The sequence below is a fragment of the Bombus affinis genome, chromosome 11 (assembly GCF_024516045.1).
Source record: "Bombus affinis isolate iyBomAffi1 chromosome 11, iyBomAffi1.2, whole genome shotgun sequence".
Taxonomy (NCBI): domain Eukaryota; kingdom Metazoa; phylum Arthropoda; class Insecta; order Hymenoptera; family Apidae; genus Bombus; species Bombus affinis.
In genome coordinates this window covers 5,369,412-5,389,929 of record NC_066354.1, presented here as the reverse complement: position 1 = coordinate 5,389,929, position 20,518 = coordinate 5,369,412, and the positions used below count along the sequence as shown (strand labels likewise).

Here is a 20,518-nt window from a genome sequence, read left to right as displayed (position 1 = left end):
GACCACCTACTCCTTACATCCGTCTTTCGCAACCCAACCTTATCGACCACTTAAAGAAGCCCACTCAAGGTCGTAAGAACCGACTGTCTCATCCGAATCTTCATATTACTCCCGTGAAGCCACCACCTCAATCGCAGTCCAGTATCGAGTCTCAGGACTCCGTGACATACGAAGGAACTCAATCAACGACACCTTGTCCACCGAGTTATTCTCCTGCGAGTCAACGAAGTCGTTATTCTCAACCAAATCTACCCACTCTCCTGATATCTCACGACAAAAGATCCGGAGGTTCGGCCGACCGCCGTATAAGAATGTCTCAACCTACGTTGAACTTGAGCTTCAGCGGTATCAATTTTGTCGGGATGAATCGTAGCTCTAGATTGTCTTACACAAGTCTTAAAGCAGCTTCCGGGGATAATAGTATTAATGAAGAAGAGAGATTATCAGCACGAAGCGCGCCGTTCGGCGGAGGAAGCTCGAGAGGAAGCTTAACGATGGATCAAGGTACCTCGAGATTGTCTCAACCAGATGTAACAAGGTTTATCTTACGTCAGGATGTACCAGGGAAACGAGATCGCCTTTCTCAATCCACTTTAGTTATCGGTGATTACCATCCTGGTCGTGGTCAACAGAGATTATCTCAACCTTGCCTAAGTACAGGGAAAGATCTCAATTTACCCACGATGGTTTTCCATTCTCCCTCTCCACCGCCTACCAAGCATAAAAGATTTTCTCCTGCCATACACGCTAGCCAGAGGGATCGTCTGTCGCAGTTGGACATTGGTGCTAAATATAGGAACTTCAAGGAGTCGGCTGTGACGAAATTTAATCGAGATAGATTCTCAATACCGGAACTCGAGACGCAAAACGATCTTAGGTTAATAGCAGGTACGCCGAAGCAAAGATTTAGTTTGGACAGTCAACTGACACGTAATCAGGATGTGACTCGGTCCAGACTATTACCGATAGCTAGTTCACCTATCAGTGAACACCAGCAACCTAAGATCGACGAACAAGTAGGAATTCCTGGAGGTAAACTCAAAAGTCCCGCTAGAGAAGGCCTTGGGAGTGTACTTGTGGCAAGCACAACTCCGATCCTACCACCAAGCGAAAGACAATTATTATCAGCCGAACTAAATAAAATAACGACTGCAATTGCTTCGACACCGTCAGCTACAACACAACAGAAGAGTCAGACGACGCTTAGGACAAGCAAACTTCACAGATCAGTCTCACCGATTCCTAATAGGGAAAGGATGTCGGTGCCCGAAATAAGGAATTCGAGTCTGCGTCGATTGCTTGATCCGCCAACAAGGCAAAGACACAGTATTACAGGCAATCTGAGGCAGAGTATAATTTCTCCGATCAAACCTCTCGACTTTGGCAGAAAGTCACCGAAACATTTATTCGAGGAGGCTCTGGAAAGATTTCGGAAGGATGAGAAAGAAGAAAATCGGAAGAACGAAATTTCGAATTCGGAAACTCTTATCGATATTGTTGATGAACCTAAACATATTCAGAAACATTACTCGTACACATACGAAACAGATGACAATTCCTCGATACTTGGAAAGATAAGCATGTCCGCGATACCGAAGAAGAAATATTTAGAAAGTAATTTTGATGAAAACGAACAGGTAATCACTACGGTGATAGAAACAGACGTACCAATGATTATAGCCAATCCAAAGTACGTGAAGAAATCGTCTTACTCGAGCGAGACCCCGAAGTGGATTAAAAAGTATTTAGAAAGCGAAAGTCCAAAAGTAGGAAGAAAGACGACGAGCAACAAAGAAAAGTCTAACAGAAGAAATAGTCGAAGGAAAAGCTCTTTGGAATCGGTGGAAGGCGAGAAAATTACAGATAAAGTTCGTTCGAAGTCGGTGAGTAGCGGTGAAAGGAGTCCGATGCTGAAGAACACCGGCATACAGTCCGAATTGAAGAACATGAAGAACACGTACGTAAGAATTCTCCCATCGAATAAAATTCAAGAGAACAGGTATGAGGTAAAGGTAGATAACAACTGGATCGATGGAAATATTCACGGACTGTATGGCGATGAATGCGACGATACGGATTCCGATGATTCCACGTCCATTTAAATTGAACTAACGATACTAATCATAACGATAGAATAGATAAAACAAGAAAATTTTATCCAACTAATCTATGACATTTATAAATTGATGTAGTGAGAGATTAACAAAAATTTCATATTCTGTACTTAAACCATTCAAACGGTATCAATTTTATGAAAATTAATATTTTCAGTAGTTACCAATCAAAGACCATTTTAATAGGTAACAGTTTGATTAGCCTAAAGCACACTTTGAGAACGAAATAACGAAAACTGACATGCCGATCTCAAATATTTTCTCATATTGTTATTTACATCATGAATTGTGACCGATAGAAATCAACTGGAAAAAGATTATATTTATGAAGATAACTTTTGGATCTCTATGTATTATTTTTATTCGAATCAAAGAGTGTTGTTTCTATCCGAATAAAATTAAGATAACTTGTAAATACTTGAATTATATTCAGTCATGCTTACTACAAAATGCATAGCTAACAAATTTTAAAGGAATTCCAAACACCGGTTTCTATTTTATTTTCGTTATTCATAATTCGTGTCTAAAATATAAAAGTTTTTAACGCTTACTGCTGTGAATGAAAAGTCAATGAAAACATATTCTAGCTACTGTTAGCACGTCAAATACATAAACTGTATGAAATGTACATTTTCTCGTCAATATACCACCGATATTAAATTCCCACGATTTTACAGTATGAGTGTTGGAAAATTTATATTTTTTTTTTTTTTTCTATACTAGTCAGCAATGAGATTCACGTGTGAATGCCATCTCAAATTCCTATTAAATTTCAATCTTATAAAAATAATCCAAATGGCTCGTTCTTCGCATGAACGTTACATTATATATTGATATGTACTGCAATGTTATGATATTATAATGGTAAAACGTAATCGATGTAATGTTATAATATCGTAAACTCTGAATGAATGTAATATTGCGGTCATGAATGTGAAAGTTAGTTACTGTTTATCGTAAACATAAAATGTTAGTTCTTTATGTATGTCATTTAGTATATAATTAAAAATGTTATACCAAAGATGTAACCAAAGTAAAAAGTATATAAAATGTATTTAATTTTTAACAAATATGAGTTCGGCATATCTCATATTTTCAAAAAGGAAGATGAATGAAATTCATGAATTATAAAATATTTCATCACATTCTTGCTAAAATCCATATATTATTATAAAAATTCTTGTACGTACATCAAGTGGCATTTTATAATCTCTTCCCAAAACTTGAAACATACATGCAAGAAATTTTATCTGAACAACACAATAAATATGCATCACGTGTATTGCAGAACATAAAATACTCTAAATTTACATATCCATATTATTTTGAACACAGAGTTCCTAAATTTTGATCATCATATTGTGATTATTCAATTCTTTTTTCATTATTGAAAAAAGTATACATACATTTAAATCTAGTCCTTTATAAGAAATACGTCATTTTTATAACCTGTACTTGATAAAAAAAATAAGGCTAGATCATGAAAACGTACATAAATTACGGTTTCAAATGCAAAAAAGCGCCATCAGATAACAACTTTGTTGTGAAGACGATGTTCCTTTAGGCACGGCATAGAACAGAAACGATTGGAATTATACTCAAAAGGCACTTGACCTGCCATATTCACACCGCATTGAAAGCATCTTGAAATCATGGTGCAGCCTTGGTTTAAAATACGTTGCTCTGCAGCTAAAGCTCTCTGTGATAGAAACGTTTAACGATTTAATTTATTAGTACTAAATGGTTATACAATTAATCTTTAAAATATGTACCTTTTCTCTGTCACTAAGACTAAGATATCTTTGCTTTGTATCTTCTTCTTGTTTTTTAAGTTCAAATTCTTTTCTCTTCAATTTATCTTTCTCCCGTTTTATTTTTCTTTGTTGTCTCTTTTTTTCTAATTCCTCTTGTTCTATTTCATCAGTAAGTGGGCCAGGTATTTGAGACTTTATAACAAACACATATAATTTTATACGTAATAATGACATCTTAATAAATGAAAGATAGAGAAATATGTAGTAAATACTTTGCTATAATTGAACTTGTCAGGATAAGCGCCCATAAATCTTCTAAAAGTATTTCTGGTTTCCTTATCATTTGCCGCAGCATATGGTGTTTGTAGCTTCTTATTTTTATTGCAAGGATCTGATCCAATTTCTAGTAATTGCCTAAAACAGGTAAACTTGATAAAAATTTTGTAAAACAAAACAATAGTTACATCAACATACTAATTTCTAACTACTAATATACCACACTAATTTCAAGTGTCCACCCAAAGCTGCTACATGTAACATCGTATTACCATCTTCATTAGCATCATTTACCAATTTCTTCACATCATCTTTGTTTACAATTGAATTAAAATCTACAGTTACGTCCTCTTGATTTTGTTCTTCCAACTCCACAAACTTTTTTACTTGAATTACGAGATCATTAATTACAGATGATAATAATTCACCATCACCTAATTTACATGCAGACCATAATTTAACTTTAGCGTTGGTTAAAGTTTCGTTTAGTACGCATTCTGAAAATGCAAGTATTTTTATATATGTAAAAAGATATGATCATTAAAAGAACATAATATATATACATGTATTCACCATCTTTTTTCGTCTTTTTCTTCTGACGACGAGCTTTTTTATTCTTCATGTATCTTGGCACAGTATCTTGAAAGGCGAGTAAATTTTCATTAAATTCTACTTCCAATTCTTGTTCAATTAATGAAACATCCATTGGAATATTAGAAGTTCCTGTTTGATCCAATTCTGATTCCGAAGACGATTGTGCTAACCTAGCAATGATATCTGCAATACAAGATCAAATGAAAATTCAATTAATTATTTAATTGTATCTCATATTCAAAATATTTTAATTTTCGTACCGGGTAAAGGGCGACATGGACTTTTTCTTGGTTTTGCTCTATCTATATGAGATCGAGAATTCTTATGTTGTCTTTCGGGAGATGCTTGAGCGGGAATTTTATTCTTATCGCTATCTTGTGGATTACGTGCGTTATTGGTAGCATTAGAATCATACTCTACATTCTCTATTTTCTCCAGAATTTCGCTAGATACATCAGCTTTTGAAACTTTTTTTCTAAGAGGTTGACGTGGTGAAATAGGAAAAGAATCTGTAAAATCAGATGCAGAGCCTGTAACATACACCATTAGTAAGATAAATATGAATATATTTTAATATTTGAAACACAATATCAAAATCATACCATAAATTTCCATGGAACTTAAAATGTCATACACTCTTTTAACTTCACTAAATGTTGCTCTACGAGTAGGAAAAGGTAGTGGCCTTAATCTTAAGTCATTCTTATCTAAAGGTGGATTTTTTCCTCCAAATAATACAGTACGATTATATGGACCAACTGCTCTATATAAAATTAGAGAGGAATTACTGATATGAGATGACCATGATTCAAGTATATCTTGCACATGCTGAAAATAAATAATTAGTGAATATGATGAAAATAGTCCCTATCTAAATTTACTAACTATATACCTGAAGGAGAGATGCTTCATTATAACGACGTAAACTAGCTCCAGCACTCTTTGGATGATTAGCTGTTGTACGTGAACTTTGAGCAAAGCCCTGTTTTGCGCGTACTGTATAAGAATGAAATGTTTTGTGCACAATAGGTTCTCCATCTAAAGCAGATAGATATTTCCTTATAATTCTAGTATATAAAATATTTCTTTATACATTAAAACTAATACCTTGAAACACAGCTGCAGCAAAATGTCCTCCACCAATCATGATGACAGTCCATGTTGTTTGTCTCCCACTGTCCAGTGCCTGAGCAATCATCTCATTGTCTACCTCTGGAATTTCCTAAAATGTAATTGCATCTCTCCTGATCTGGCAAGTATAGACACGCCAAGTGACTCTAACAAAGTAGATCAAATTACAGAATAATATCATAGACAAACATGTCTACTATTATAAATGAACAGACCTTCTTGTTGTGAAGTAAGCATCTATATATACTAAATATATTTCCATCATCATTCTCAAAAAAAACTTTTGAATGACGATTTGCAGTGACTAATAAAGCCTCAACTTTTTTCTCTTTGATAATGTCATCACAATATTCTGTATCAGAACTATCAGAAACTGACTCTGTATTTTTTCCTTTTTTTTCAATTTTCTTATTTTTAATGGAGATTTTATTTTCACAATGACCAAATCCTGTTTCTGAGGCATATGTCTCATCTTCATTTTCAGATTCTACATCACTTCCAGATAAACTCGAAACATTGCCTACAATGTTAACAATGATATGTTTTTCATGGTATACGTTAAGTATACAAAAAAGCTAAGTTCTTTGGTAATACCTTCATCAGCTAAAAGATTAAATTTATCTTCATTAATAGGTCTTAATCCATTCAAACGCTGTTTTAAATTATACCGGTGCCAATCTAACTTATAATGCAGTCTTTGTTGTGCTTTGTCTTCAAATATAGTATTACAAAATGAACAACTTAAGGAATCAGATACAACTAAATCATCAAGTTGACTTATCATTCTCTCACTTCCTGAAACTAATATAATAGTGCTTTTAACTTCACTTCATAAATTCGTCTATTATATTATCAATAATATCGTTCTTAATCATTTGTAATTTTCCAATTCGTAGAAAGAAAATGCTTTAACCTTAGAAACATATGGTTTCTATATATTTGAAAACATCCAACTCGAAACAGTCAACTCGAATGACGTAATTAAACAGTAAATACACAAAATAGTTAAAGTGATTAATAGATATCCTTAGCTTTAAAAAATATAAGTAAAAATTTTAATAGTAAGTATTCACATACAAACATAAATTTGTATCAAATGGCATTTAAATAAAAATAGATATATATCCTAAGCTTAATTACCAGATGACGATCGCGATTGCATACATTGTGCAACTTTAATACCCTTTGTAATTCTGTTAAAATCTTTCTGGTTGTATATTTTAAATATTTGATGATCCATTATCTACGTTATCTAAGCTTCCAATCAAATACGATATAAGCCTGAAAAAATGAAGCACAATCACCGATAAAATAAAGAAAAAGATATAATAAACTTTAATTTGAAATAAAAGATGACAAGAAAATTTCTGATTACCCAATAATGTAATAGGAGAACCACAACGTTCCACTCACGGTCGCATGAACCGTGGTTCTACTATCTTTTCTACATATATTATATAGTTCACTTCACGATAATTAGATGTCAAGATTGAACTATACAGTTTGATACCCGATGTCACTCAGTAATTAGTTACACTTATGTTAATGTCACTAACTTTTTCATTCAGAAAGAAAATAGTTTGATTGAAGTAAAATTTTAATATTATAAATAGAATACACACTTTCAGATTTAAATACTAATCACACTGTATCTTAATTCAGTCATGATAGGTAGAAGATTACATCATCAAATATATTATCTCTTGTACATATGTTGTAATCAATGTAATGTTTAAATAACTGCTGGAAATCTAAAATGTAATTGAAAAATATTAGTTATTAAATATAGACGGATTCTATTACAATTTGGATAATATCACGGTAACACAAAGTATAGAACAGAGGCTTTAGAGGCCCTTTATTATTTTACCATCATTCCCAGTATTATCGACTCAACATACAACAAATAAGAACTTACCAACAAATGATATATGTAATATAATTTCTGAGTGACAGAGAATCGTTAACAGTTTCAAGAATTGTCAATAGATGATGCTACATAATCGGTTTATGCCATAAAGAATCAAAGATGTCTGTCACGTATGATTTCAATCCAAGATCTATACAGTCCTTGGGTCGACGCGACTAGCGTAGAGATTTTTCTTTCGTTATGAGAAATGTTTGAGTGGATTTCACAATTGTCTGTGCGCGCGTCCACGACGAAAAATGCGGAATTTTCACGGTCGCCGCATCTAATAACGCGTGCGCATTCAGTATATCTGCGTATCGAAAAATTATAGCCCCGTCGCCTAATAGTTTCGGCCTAATCGCACCAATTTCTCGTTGATTTCTCCAGTGAGATTTTATTCTTTCTGCTTTCACATCCTAAAGAGTTGCACAATATTTAATATCGAGATGTCTGATGATACAAGTGTACGCGTTGCCGTACGGTAAGTCCAGGTTTTCTATTAAAACATCAATTCATCAAATTGTTTTTGTGCAAGACATTCTGTCAAGTAGGCTACATTGTCGCAAACTAAGCTACTAAAACGACATACGCGGTGACAGCTTATATCACCGATGTGATACAGTTAATAATAACTGTAAGATTCGCGGGAGGTATTATTCGAATTCAAAACGTAAAAATTTTGCTGTAAAAAATGCTGTACTTTTCCAATGTTTCCGTGATTTACGCGTATTGTCATTATATATTCTTTCCCGGTGTATCTTATCTATTACTATAGATATGTATTTTTTCTTTCACTTGGGATCCATTGTTACGAATCCAATAATTAGAATTGCGAAAGGCATTGATTCCTGTTACACTTTCACGATTTTAGAAAATTCCTCTATTTAGACCGTTTCAACATGATTACAAATTTCTCCGAATATCCTTACTAAAACAGTTGCACGAATTAACTATCGACATATTCATATGTTTCTTAACATCCTTAATTTTTTTACTCACTTCTTTAAAATTATTTATTTTATTAATAAACACATAACGATATGTAAATGCGATATTTGTCATTAATATTTTTCGTCTTTATCTTCCAAATGTCCCTGTTATTTTTCGATGAAGTTATTTTATAATTGAAATGCCGTCAGCATTCTTTTTTACGCAGTACTGCATTGCGTATTTTAATCGCATAATATCTCCTTTTAAAGAATTAGATGCGTAGGTCGTAGGCTTTATTACCGGTTGTATAACGAACGACGAACATGCATCTCGATTTCTGATGAATGAATTTTTCCTCCCCCACCATATTTTCTTCGTTTCTTCATAACTTATTCGATTTCGAATTGTTTGTATTAGTCATTCCTACCTTTATCCATCTGGTCCTCTCCTTATTTGAATATTTTCAAATTGTTCTTTAGCTGCATTCTTCGTGCATTTTGTTGTATATATTTCTTCTTACCATCGCGCGGGATTTTTATTACAGTAACAGCTGATACGTTGTGTACGATGATGTTGATTATAACACATTAAATGTGACTACAACGTAATACATTATATATGAATACGAATACGAATTGATTAAACGTAATTTATATATGAAAAATAAAAATCACTTGTACTTTTTCTTTTTATATTCATTGTTTATATTCGTATTTAATCTTTAATATTTAATTTTCTTCTATCGAAATATTAAGAAATTTCGGTAATTCATAATTTATTGTTATTAATCACAGAATAAGGCCTCAAGTAGCACGTGAAGTAATTGACATGTGTAGAATTTGTACTCAAGTACCTCCAGGAGAACCCCAAGTCTTTCTTGGACCAGACAAGGCCTTTACATATGATTATGTTTTTGATACTGGTGTTGGACAAAGCACAATTCATGAAACATGTGTTGCACGTTTGGTAGAAGGTGCATTAGATGGATATAATGCAACTGTTCTTGCATATGGTCAAACTGGATCTGGTAAAACATATACTATGGGTACTGGATTTGATGTGGAAGTAGGTGAAGCTGTAGTTGGAATTATTCCAAGAGCTATTAGACACCTGTTCAATGGTATTGCGGAAAAACAACAGCAGGCTAGAGAACGTGCACAAATGCCTCCGGAATTTAAGGTTTACAAAGAAATTTTGTATACAATTCTAAATCCATATTACTTCACTGAAATAAATTATTCTACTTATGAGTGAAATTTAATATTTCATAAGATAAAATGTTTCTTCTATATAAATTGTTTTCTTTATGTGTTATAATAGGTTACTGCACAATTTTTGGAATTGTATAATGAGGACTTGAAAGATTTACTAGGACCTGGTGGTCCTAGGGGTGGTGCTCGTATTCATGAAGATCCCTCAGGCAATATTCATTTAGCTGGAGTGGAACCACGAATTGTTACTAGTCCAGAGGAAGCATTAGAGTATTTAAGATTAGGAGCATTGTCACGTACAACTGGATCTACCCAAATGAATACCCAGTCATCAAGATCACATGCAATATTTACACTATATATAAAGCAGCAAAGATATGTAAAAGTTGAAGATCCAGATGCTGATGTTGATACAAGTGGCTCTGAACCTGCTGGTGAATTTGAAACTTTAACTGCAAAATTTCATTTTGTAGATTTAGCTGGATCAGAAAGGCTAAAAAGAACTGGTGCTACTGGAGATAGAGCAAAAGAAGGGATTTCTATAAATTGTGGATTGGTAATGTATTGATAATTTTATAGGAGAACTACACAATATTGTAATCACCATCAGAACAATTATTTTTTGTATTATAGTTGGCTCTAGGTAATGTAATTTCTGCACTTGGTGATAAGACAAAAAGAGCTTTGCATGTACCATACAGAGATTCAAAGCTAACAAGGCTACTTCAAGATTCACTAGGAGGTAATAGAATCATAAATATATTTATAAAATACATACTTTTATTCTAATTGTATTAATTTATCAATTCTAATTGTATTAATTTATGTACAATGGTTGTAGGTAACAGTCAAACTGTTATGATAGCCTGTGTATCACCAAGTGATAGAGATTTTATGGAAACTTTAAGTACTCTGAAGTATGCAAACAGAGCAAGGAACATAAAGAATAAAGTTACAATTAATCAAGATAAGAGTTCAAGAACAATTGCTTCTCTTAGAAGAGAAATACAGCAGCTTCAATTAGAATTAATGGAATATAGGCAAGGTAAATGTATAAAATATTATATGGATATGGAGAATTGGTTTTTATAACATATCAAATTTATTATGAAAAGTTAAAATTTTAATTTGTTATTTATTTTTTATTAGGAAAAAGAGTTGTTGGTGAAGATGGTATAAACGATGCTTGGCATGAAAATCAAATGTTGAACAGTGAATTACAGAGTCTTCGTACTAGAGTAAAAGCCCTTTCAGAAACAGTTGAAGCATTGACAGCAAAGAATGTTCTTCTGCAGGCAGAAAAAGATACCGGTCAATGGTTGTCATCAACAGGTGAAAATCCTGAAGTGACGAGTTTAATACAAGGATATTTGCAAGAAATAGAAGAATTAAGAGCTCGTCTTTTAGAAGCAGAAGCTATGTATCAGCAATTGAAGAAACGTCAAATACAGGTATAATAGCACATACATAATGGTAAGGCATATAGTAATAGCAGATACATATGTTATTGACCTATGTAGCAATTGATTTTCTAATGGTGTTTCAATTCATACAGGTTAATGCTGCCAACCCCTATGGTGACTCTGGATACATATTTCATAGTGACTCTACATCAGTATTAAATGATGCTAAGAAAGAACTACAAAAAGAAATCGAAACATTAACTGCATTAAAGGAACAGCATGGACATACTTCCAATATTGTTGGGAAAACAGGAGATGAAACAGAAGGTGATGATACAGAAGCTGGGCAAGATTCTGTAAGCGAAGATGATTCGGATGATGATTCCGATAGAAAAGGTATATATATATATATATATATATCATAATTATATATATAATTTAGATAATATATAATTATATATAATATAATATTTTGTAGAAGAAGACGAAGAAGAGGCAGCTATGGGTCGTGAATTGGAAGCTTTAACGTCAGATATTGATGTAAAACAACGACTAATACAAGAACTTGAACTTTCTCAACGGCGTTTACAAACTATGAAGCAACATTACGAAGATAAACTTGCTCAATTACAGGCTCGAATCAGAAATACTCAAGAAGAAAGAGATAAGGTGTTGCAATCATTACAACAACAACCAATACCACCAACAGAAAAAGTGAAAAAATTACGCGATGAATATGAAAAGAAACTTTCTGCTATGCAAAAAGAAGTACGACTTTTGCAATCTGCAAAGAAGGAACATGCGAGGCTACTTAAGAGTCAATCTCAGAATGAAAACAGGTTAAGAGGGCTTCGAAATGAACTGGCAGAGATGAAGCGAGCAAAAGTAAAACTTCTGAATAAAATGCGTGAAGAAGCACAGAGACATAAAGAAAATGAGTTGAGACGTAATAGAGAAATAGCACAATTGCGTAAGGAAAGTAGGAAGAATGCAAATACGATTCGAACGCTTGAGGCAGATAAAAGAATGAAAGAAGTAGTTCTTAGACGCAAACAAGAAGAAGTTTCAGCGTTAAGAAAACGAGACAGAGGTCTAAGCCAAAAGGCTGCCGGTAGAGCACCTCCTAAACCAATTAACCCAAAAGCATTAAAACAAAGGTGGCAAACATTTGAAAGAACCATTGCTAAGCAAGCATTGGCTAAGCAGGCAGCTGCAGAAACGGAGAGAGAAATGGAAAGACTTCTTCAAGAACGAGAAGAACTAGGTAGAGAACTTGAAAAGCTTCAAAAACACAGAAATGTTATAGAAAGTTCGAGAGGTGACACAATCGACATAGATGAAGAAATTGATAATGTGAGAAGTAAAATTAGCTATCTACAGGTAACTTTTTTTTCTTATATTAGCCAAATTAATGTTGCTTTGTTCTTCAAGTTATTTTTTACAGGATAGTATCTCTGAATGTCAACGTGATATGATGGAAATGGGAGATGGTGAAGGCGAAGGGGAACCTGGTGTTGAAGCTCTTATATCAACGATTCAGTCGGTAGATGAGGCTCAGTATTTATTACAAAGAATGCTAGCTTTTACTGTCGAGCAAAGTTGCATGGCTGCACAAAAGCAGCTTGAAGTCAGAGACATGGAATCAAGACTAAATCAAGTTGCGCAAGAAAGTGATGTGCAACATCAATTGTTGGAGCACGTGTTGCGAGACAGAGATCTTTTATCGCTTACGAATAATCATAGTACTATGAATTATAGTCCACCTAGTTCTAGGAGTTCATCACCAGATAAGTAAGTCATACACTATTTTTTTAATACCTCTTAGCAATATCTATTAGTAATATTTATTTAATTTGAAATATTAGTGAAAATTACACTCAAGTTATTGTTGGAGAGGAAAAACAACGTAATAATAAAGTACGCAGAAGGACTACACAACCTCAAGAGCTCCTTTATGGAGTTCAAGCTAATCCAGATAATTTAAAGACAGAAGAACAAAATCAAAGTCATAATCATCCACTTACGAGGGTGCCTAGTGCACCTGGTAGTTTAAAGTAAGTACAGTTATTCTCCAATAACTTAATCATGTAATGTGAAATATAAAATGAACATTTTTCTTTCGTAAGAGGATTGGTTTTAACCAGAAGTCATGGTAGCATAAGTGGTGGATCCCCGACTCTAAGTCGACGTGATAGTACATCGCCAAGGCCGCTGCGACGACCGCTTCATCCTGGTGGAGGCTCCATGTGAGTGATAATCCTGCAGCACGTCCTAATTTTTATATTCTTTGTATATCTTTGTCTTGACGCCTTGTTTCATGCACTACTGGTTAATTTTTTTTCTTAAAAAAATCTGTATCATTCTCGACAAGTACATTTATTAATATTTTTATCATGAGATTTTAATTTTGTTTGAACTATAGCCAGAAAAGGTGTACCAGTGACATAATTTCTTTTGTTATAAACACAAGAAAGTATGTATTAAGGGAATTGACTTTATTAAAAATTATTTCTTTTGATTCTATATTTTTTTTTCACATTTTGTTTACGTTAATAATTTACAAAATAAGATTACTAACATACAAATTGTTATATTAGACAAGAAGATACAATTTGTACAAAATTTTATATCTCATACGAAATGCATTTGAAAATTCGTTAGTTTTCGGGAAATTTGGTAATAATAACATTTTATTTATTGTTCTTACTACAGGTACCTTATTAAGATTGTTTTAATGCCAAACAATTTGTTCAATGTATTATATACATTTCTATCTCTCTCTAATATAAATATGTATAAATGTCGCAAAATTTTCTATTTGTATAAAACACATTGTTTCGCAAAAGGATCATGAATTTGTATATATGTAAGCAGCTATTTTGTATACATGACAATTAATAAATAAAAGCACAAACACTTAAGGTACACTGTTCTATGAAAATACTTTTAAAAAGCCCCTTGGTGGATCATTCTTTTTTTTGTTTTTTGTTTAAATTTCTTTAAACATTTTCTGTAATGAATCATGATGTGCATTAATTACAGTTTTCTCATAAATTAACCATTTATTATTACAGTTTTTATTTTCCAAGTATCAATGTGTAATATTTTCTTATACTGTAATATATTTAATGTTATACAGATTCATATACTTATAATTCAGCAACACTGTTACTAATTATATTAAAATCAATGTATAATTATATCTTATAATAATGCACTTGCATGATCCATATTGTATTGAGCCAATATAGCTTACCTCGGATTAAAATTGACAAGATTTCCGGCTAACTAACACGCTAACATAACAAACCCTCAACTAGGGAACAAGTAGCACATACAGATGTGTCATCACCTCCTGGATCTCCGACTACATACCGACGGTTCAATAGTCGAGAAGAAAACGTTTTCTCTAGACTAACTGCAAGTAGACAACCAACATCCACAGATCCACAACCTATGAAAGGAATTATTTCTCAATATCAAGGCAAGGTAAATACAGTATGAATGCTGTATTCTATTGGTTGTACATGATATATATTTTTTTCAGACACAGCCACGAGCTGTTTTGCAATGCACTCATGTTGCCGAAGGACATAGCAAAGCAGTACTGACTATATGTGTAACTTCTGATTTACTCTTCAGTGGTTCAAAAGGTATCAGACATAAAATAGATATTTAATATCTTTAAAAGTATCCTACATTTCTCTCTTTTTCTCTTTAATACTCTTTATACCTTAATTATGTATAAAATTTTTAGATCGAACTGTCAAAGTATGGGATTTAGGGACAGGAATTGAGAATCTCACATTAAGTGGTCATCCGAATAACGTCGTAGCGGTGAAATATTCACCAATGCATAATTTATTATTCAGTGTTTCTTCAGCATATGTAAAAGTTTGGGATTTGCGTACAGGAAACAGCTGCGTGAAAACTTTATTTTCATCTGGTCAAGCTCAAAGTGGACCACTCGCATTATCAACTCCATCTAGAGTACTTCAAGTTCCTGTTGGTGAAACAACCATTAATGATTTAGTGCTCAGTATAGATGAGCAAGAATTATATACCGCGTCTAGCGATAAAGTCAGAGTATGGGATCTCCGTAAATTAACACACACTGGAAGATTAAGTACACCACATACGGCCGCAGTAATGTGTTTAGCTGTCGCAGATGATGGAAGGGTGATAACAGGTAGCAAAGATCATTTGATATCTCTTGTTGAACCAAATGCATCCGGGCAATCGGTCAGTCTGGCACCTCCACATTATGATGGTGTTCAATGTTTGACAACTTACGAATCGACATTGTTTTCTGGCAAGTATTTTTAAAATCAGGTTTCTAACATCATTATCACCTTTAATACATTCGAGATATTTTTAAAATTTATAATAAACTTTTTTTAGGATCAAGGGATATGTGTATTAAACGATGGGATTTGAGCAGAATGGAACTAGTTCAATCACTAAATAATGCTCACAAAGATTGGATCTTGGGTTTGTGTATGATTAATAATGGATCTATAATGATATCTGGATGCAGAGGGGGTGTGTTAAAAGCCTGGTCTGTACCAAAGGATCAAGCAGAATGTACTCCAATAGGAGAAGTTCGAGCACACGGTACTGCTATCAATGCTGTAACAACTAATCAGCAACACGTTTTTACTGCAAGCAAGTAAGTATGCATTCTTGTATTGTTGCTCATACTAAACTGACCCGAAGCATATTGGAAATATAAGCTGCAATAACATAAAAATTTTACATTATTCTAAATTAACTTCGAGGACTTGATTAGATAAATTATTTTAGATTGAAATATTTGCTCGGGTTCAGTACTTGACATAACTTTCTTGAATGGAATAACATCTAAAATGTTGATTGCAGCTCTGGAGAGGTGAAGCTGTGGCGTATTCCCGATTCCTCATTATCCATGTCTATTTCCACAGTTTCCCTTTAACTTATTTTTCTATTTTGCTGCATAATATTCCTTTGCATTTATAATTTGTTGATGTGGTAATGCGCATGCTTATCCACTCAGCTGTTTTATAAAAGTGTGTGGACATGTTTATCATAAATACATACCATGAATTTTATTTGATAAAATTTTAACTTTTCAGCTGGTAAATATTTATAAAAAAACAGACAACAGTTCGTTTGCTTACACACCTACATACTTGTTTATTATAGTTCCGAAATTATTATTCCATACAATGAAAAGATAGATCATAAAATAATAGTAACTTTAATTTTCTGCCTCAAACGCTTTGACATGTAATTACCATCGAATGTAATGAAAATCGGAAATGCGCTTTAAATTTCTGTAAAATTGTTTATTGATATTACATGGTAGATTAGTTATTGAACATGAAAGAATAACTTAATGATATTTCTTTAAAATTTCATATTTCTTTTACTGATCAATTTTCATTCGTTTCTATCAAAGCTGTGTGTATTGCTTTTTGAAAGTATTTATGCAAGTTTTTAGCAAAAATTTGTCATTAATAGTGTGGTTGCAGTTATGAATGTATTCTATGTAAAACATTTGTTTGATTGAATGAAGTTGTAGTAGAAAATAATACTTGTCATAATCATCGACTTGTATAAGTTAACGAATATGAAAATTTAATTTAATTTCTTGTATTACTTTGCTTCTATGTTATTTACACTCCAATATGGTGCATGCAATATGATGTCGACGTGAAGTGATGCAACAGTGAGGCTGTGGAGCTACTATAAGAGAGATGCAAGAACTTTCCAGAGAAGCAACTCATTGAAAAGCTAATACATGCACTCATTGGAAATGTTGTATTTATTTTGTAATTATATTTTTTTATTTATTTGTTAATTTGTATTAATTTATAACACAATGGATAATTAATTTGAGGATTTGTAATGATAATGCACCTGACTATTGCCTGCTGATGTGTTAATTTCGATATTTTATGTTTGAGATCATATATGTATGATGTGTTTGACACTTTAAATATTTTATAACAAGTTTTGCGTGTACTGCCTTAATGAATATAAGCATTTAACACATGTATAAAATTTATAAATGTAATTTTTAAATAACAAAACGATTCTATAGTATAGAGAAATATGAAGTCCAAAGATGTATTATTAAAAAAATTGATTCAGCAAAAATTAAGTGCATTATCGTGAATTAAGTATAGTATTTAAACAAATTTACTTAATAAGAACAAATTTGGTATTATCTAGCATTTATTTTATTATGAACATGAAGGTCGTAATAATTATAATATTTATTCTTAGTACAAACAATTGTTGGTTAATACTGTACAGTCTGAGGTCTCTGTAGGTCCCATATGCTTGATATTGTCAGGGTTGGCTGTTATTTAGTTTTCTTCTAAAAATTTAAAAACAGTATTATGTCTTATTATACTTATAATTACAAAAAATAAATGGACTAATAATAATATTAAATGTGGTTTTCTTTCAATCCGAAAACTACATATAATAAAATAACAAGTTCCTACCTTTTTTTCTTTTTATGTGTTGTCAATGATTCTTGACCACTGTCATCTGCACTGTCTTCTGATTGACTACTACTACTAGTACTTGAAGAACTACTTGAAGAACCACTAGAAGAATCACTGGCAACACCTGTATCTTCTTTTACGTCAATAGTTTCAGCTAATGCTGCTAATTCTGGTTCTTTATCCCTGAGTACTTTTAACCATTTACGTGATAATTTTGGTCTCCCCCGTACCTATAGCAAAATTATTAAAACATACGTATATTATTATACAGCATGTATATTATTTTATTGTGAATTCATTGTTTTATACATAAATTCTTACTGTTTTATGCCACACTACTGGAAAATTCGTACGGGAACAGAAATTTTGAGTAACTGCTATAGTTTCATCAAGATTTAAAACAACATGCCACCAACCACCAGGAACAAAAACAGTTTCACCAGGATTTTGTAAAATCTCTATTGGCAAACAATCTTGTGGCCAGGTAGGCAATTTTGTACGTGGATAAATAACAGAAAACCATGTAATAGCCTCATCTCTTTGTTTACCACCCTCAGCCGCAGATACCTTAAGAAGTTCTCGCGGAGTATGTGTAGGAAATAAACACCACCTTTTATGCCCAGAAATCAGTGCATTCCAGGCACTTGTTCCTAATGGATCTATATGTATGCCTGTACCTATATTCATATTACTTATTCATAACGTAGTCTAAAATAATTGTTTAGATAAAGCAGTTATTTATATAGATATCTTTTAAAGCAGGTAATATCATTACTGTAATTTTTTATGATTTTATGAATGTAATTAAAATACTTACCAGACCTAGCAGGTCCCATAACAAACCAACGATATGGCGGTCTTCTATGTTCTCCAGCATATTGAAACAAATCATCACGGAAATATTTAGGAATAACATAATCCTCTAGTAATTTTTTTCGTCTAGGATGTTCACCAAAGGAACTATCAAAGATATATAAAGGTGAATCATCTTCATTATTAAGCATATAGCGTACATAATATTTCATTTTCATTTTTACACTATATCCTTCATTGTCTTCACCACATTTAAACTTTTGATTTCTGTATTTTTTTACTAATCTCTGCATTTTAATAGAAAATTATTAGTTGTAGATAATAATGTATTTTGTAATTAATTTAAAAAACATGTACCTCTATAGTCCATTTATATTGGGCTTTCCAACCATTTTGAACACCTTGTATTATCACAGGTTTGTAAGGTTTCTCATATTTTTCTATAAATTCCTCTGTAGATACTTTAGATTCATCGATACGATCCACATTATCAATGAAATTCCAAAACGATTCAAATTTTTTGCTATAGCCATGTTGGATCCAAGCAGCCTTATCACCAAGTTCTAGAAAAAACATTTAACTATTGTAAAGAAAAGAATAAGAACGATTTTTGAAAGAATGAAACGTTTGAACAATATAAAAATAATAAAATATATTATGTAAACAATGAAGGTTTATTAAGATTTGTATATATTACTGATACTATATAATTTATTATATTTAATGTTTATACAGCAATTTAAACGGTAAACTATTTACGTATAAGTGCATTATATTATATTATTATCGCAATACTTTCAGGAAATTTGGAGTTACATCATCCAAGGTCGGCAAAGATAGTTCGGTCTTGTATCACATATCCAAATTCTGTTTATAACGACGAGCGTCACAAGAAGACAAACGGTGTCTCAATTACTTCTAGTCATACTAGCAATATAAAATAATTCGTCAAGAATAATTGTCTGTTAAAAGTAATTTACGCCCATATCACGTCAACGTATAGGTTATAAAATTAGGTTATGACATGTTTACCTGGTCTAGCTTTCCTTTTAACCTCTTTGATCCTTTTTTTCGCACGGTGATCTAATTTCAATTCGTCCGACATGGCTACACGTTTATTGTGTTACCTAATTAACCTAGTTTTAATATATTTACAATTTACAATCAAAAAATATGTGCAACACGTCATTCAATGGTAACTGTACTTTTTAGTTCGCATAAGCTCCGTAAGGTGAATCAAAACATCGGTAGATATTTTCACAAGTATATGGAACATTTAGTACAACTTTCTTGTTAATATTTTACTAAGTATATGTTCTTTTTATTTTGATTTCATGTTACACAATTTTTTCAAATGTACATACGCCGTCCAATACATCTTTGACTTTACTACTCAACATGATGACCTTAAATAGCAGAACTAAAGTTCTGTACATTATCTACAGAGGCGCTGATTCTTGTGTGGACTGCCTACGTGACAAATACCATGTTCTATCAATAGGTCATCCCGTAAATGTAATTGCGCTTCTAGAAGTATCGATATCGTAACTTTCGCTCTCATATATACGTAACCATGTATACAGATTATCCTCTTATTTAAAATGAAACATTATTGTATATACTAAAAGGAATAACGGTCCTAAACATTATATGTATATCACATCCCAAACTTTATTCAGTAAACTGAATTTTTCTAATCGTCAATTTGTTATTAACTCCTTATATTATAGCATACATATATAACATAAAAAACAATCTGCTCTGGTGGTCTGATTAATTTCATTAACTGACGGAAATTTATCTCCACTGAGTTTATTTCCTTGCAAATGTAAAATGAATAAAGTGACATTGAAAAAAAATATGAAATAATAACAACACAACAAGAAAGT

The 20,518-nt window shown here is 32.4% G+C and overlaps 4 protein-coding genes across 6 annotated transcripts; 2 read left to right on the top strand and 2 right to left on the bottom strand.

Moving 5' to 3' along the window:
• Window positions 1–304: 304 nt before the first annotated feature.
• On the top strand, window positions 305–3,184 carry LOC126921743 (uncharacterized). The gene has a single exon (XM_050733571.1). It carries the CDS (start codon window positions 312–314, stop codon window positions 2,100–2,102), a length of 1,791 nt encoding a protein of 596 aa, XP_050589528.1. The 5' UTR covers window positions 305–311; the 3' UTR covers window positions 2,103–3,184.
• A 75-nt stretch (window positions 3,185–3,259) lies between these two features.
• On the bottom strand, window positions 3,260–7,928 carry LOC126921723 (ankyrin repeat and zinc finger domain-containing protein 1-like). 2 transcript variants are annotated; one of them, XM_050733520.1, is made up of 14 exons: window positions 7,788–7,928; window positions 7,245–7,620; window positions 7,010–7,150; window positions 6,464–6,670; window positions 6,085–6,389; window positions 5,846–5,960; window positions 5,631–5,776; window positions 5,341–5,566; window positions 4,999–5,268; window positions 4,718–4,921; window positions 4,365–4,641; window positions 4,141–4,282; window positions 3,887–4,060; window positions 3,260–3,813 (listed from the first exon to the last, which is right to left on the bottom strand). In XM_050733520.1, the coding sequence occupies exons 3-14, from the start codon at window positions 7,107–7,109 to the stop codon at window positions 3,640–3,642; spliced, it is 2,340 nt and encodes a 779-aa protein (XP_050589477.1). In that variant the 5' UTR covers window positions 7,110–7,150; window positions 7,245–7,620; window positions 7,788–7,928; the 3' UTR covers window positions 3,260–3,639. The 2 variants fall into 2 exon arrangements, with proteins under 2 accessions (XP_050589477.1, XP_050589478.1); XM_050733521.1 differs by lacking the exons at window positions 7,010–7,150; window positions 7,245–7,620; window positions 7,788–7,928 and adding an exon at window positions 6,783–6,912.
• A 182-nt stretch (window positions 7,929–8,110) lies between these two features.
• LOC126921706 (kinesin-like protein KIF21A) lies at window positions 8,111–17,760 on the top strand. Of its 2 annotated transcripts, none has more exons than XM_050733465.1 (16): window positions 8,111–8,259; window positions 9,503–9,887; window positions 10,029–10,475; window positions 10,553–10,661; window positions 10,761–10,964; window positions 11,069–11,370; window positions 11,475–11,718; window positions 11,801–12,702; window positions 12,767–13,113; window positions 13,188–13,376; window positions 13,449–13,568; window positions 14,643–14,811; window positions 14,870–14,975; window positions 15,080–15,634; window positions 15,724–15,991; window positions 17,020–17,760. In XM_050733465.1, exons 1-16 carry the CDS (start codon window positions 8,225–8,227, stop codon window positions 17,096–17,098), a joined length of 4,461 nt encoding a protein of 1,486 aa, XP_050589422.1. In that variant the 5' UTR covers window positions 8,111–8,224; the 3' UTR covers window positions 17,099–17,760. The 2 variants fall into 2 exon arrangements, with proteins under 2 accessions (XP_050589422.1, XP_050589423.1); XM_050733466.1 differs by having other exon boundaries at window positions 16,201–17,760.
• LOC126921753 (bifunctional arginine demethylase and lysyl-hydroxylase PSR) lies at window positions 17,521–20,511 on the bottom strand. Its single transcript, XM_050733602.1, has 7 exons — window positions 19,835–20,511; window positions 19,662–19,756; window positions 18,987–19,192; window positions 18,634–18,916; window positions 18,138–18,493; window positions 17,814–18,046; window positions 17,521–17,683 (listed from the first exon to the last, which is right to left on the bottom strand). The coding sequence occupies exons 2-7, from the start codon at window positions 19,732–19,734 to the stop codon at window positions 17,656–17,658; spliced, it is 1,179 nt and encodes a 392-aa protein (XP_050589559.1). The 5' UTR covers window positions 19,735–19,756; window positions 19,835–20,511; the 3' UTR covers window positions 17,521–17,655.
• Window positions 20,512–20,518: the final 7 nt, after the last annotated feature.

Excerpts from the sequence above, each read along its gene's own strand:
- LOC126921753 (XM_050733602.1), bottom strand. The coding sequence starts at position 19,734 with ATGTCGGACGAATTGAAATTAGATCACCGTGCGAAAAAAAGGATCAAA. Across the intron at positions 18,917-18,986 it reads AATATAAATGGACTATAGAG|AGATTAGTAAAAAAATACAG; the intron begins GTACATGTTTTT and ends ATTAAAATGCAG. Across the intron at positions 18,047-18,137 it reads CAGTAGTGTGGCATAAAACA|GTACGGGGGAGACCAAAATT; the intron begins GTAAGAATTTAT and ends ATTTTGCTATAG.
- LOC126921706 (XM_050733465.1), top strand. The coding sequence starts at position 8,225 with ATGTCTGATGATACAAGTGTACGCGTTGCCGTACG. Across the intron at positions 13,569-14,642 it reads CATCCTGGTGGAGGCTCCAT|GGAACAAGTAGCACATACAG; the intron begins GTGAGTGATAAT and ends ACCCTCAACTAG. Across the intron at positions 15,635-15,723 it reads CGAATCGACATTGTTTTCTG|GATCAAGGGATATGTGTATT; the intron begins GCAAGTATTTTT and ends AACTTTTTTTAG.
- LOC126921723 (XM_050733520.1), bottom strand. The coding sequence starts at position 7,109 with ATGGATCATCAAATATTTAAAATATACAACCAGAAAGATTTTAACAGA. Across the intron at positions 5,777-5,845 it reads TGCTGCAGCTGTGTTTCAAG|ATGGAGAACCTATTGTGCAC; the intron begins GTATTAGTTTTA and ends TATCTGCTTTAG. Across the intron at positions 4,061-4,140 it reads ACAAGTTCAATTATAGCAAA|TCTCAAATACCTGGCCCACT; the intron begins GTATTTACTACA and ends TTTGTTATAAAG.
- LOC126921743 (XM_050733571.1), top strand. The coding sequence starts at position 312 with ATGTCTCAACCTACGTTGAACTTGAGCTTCAGCGGTATCAATTTTGTC.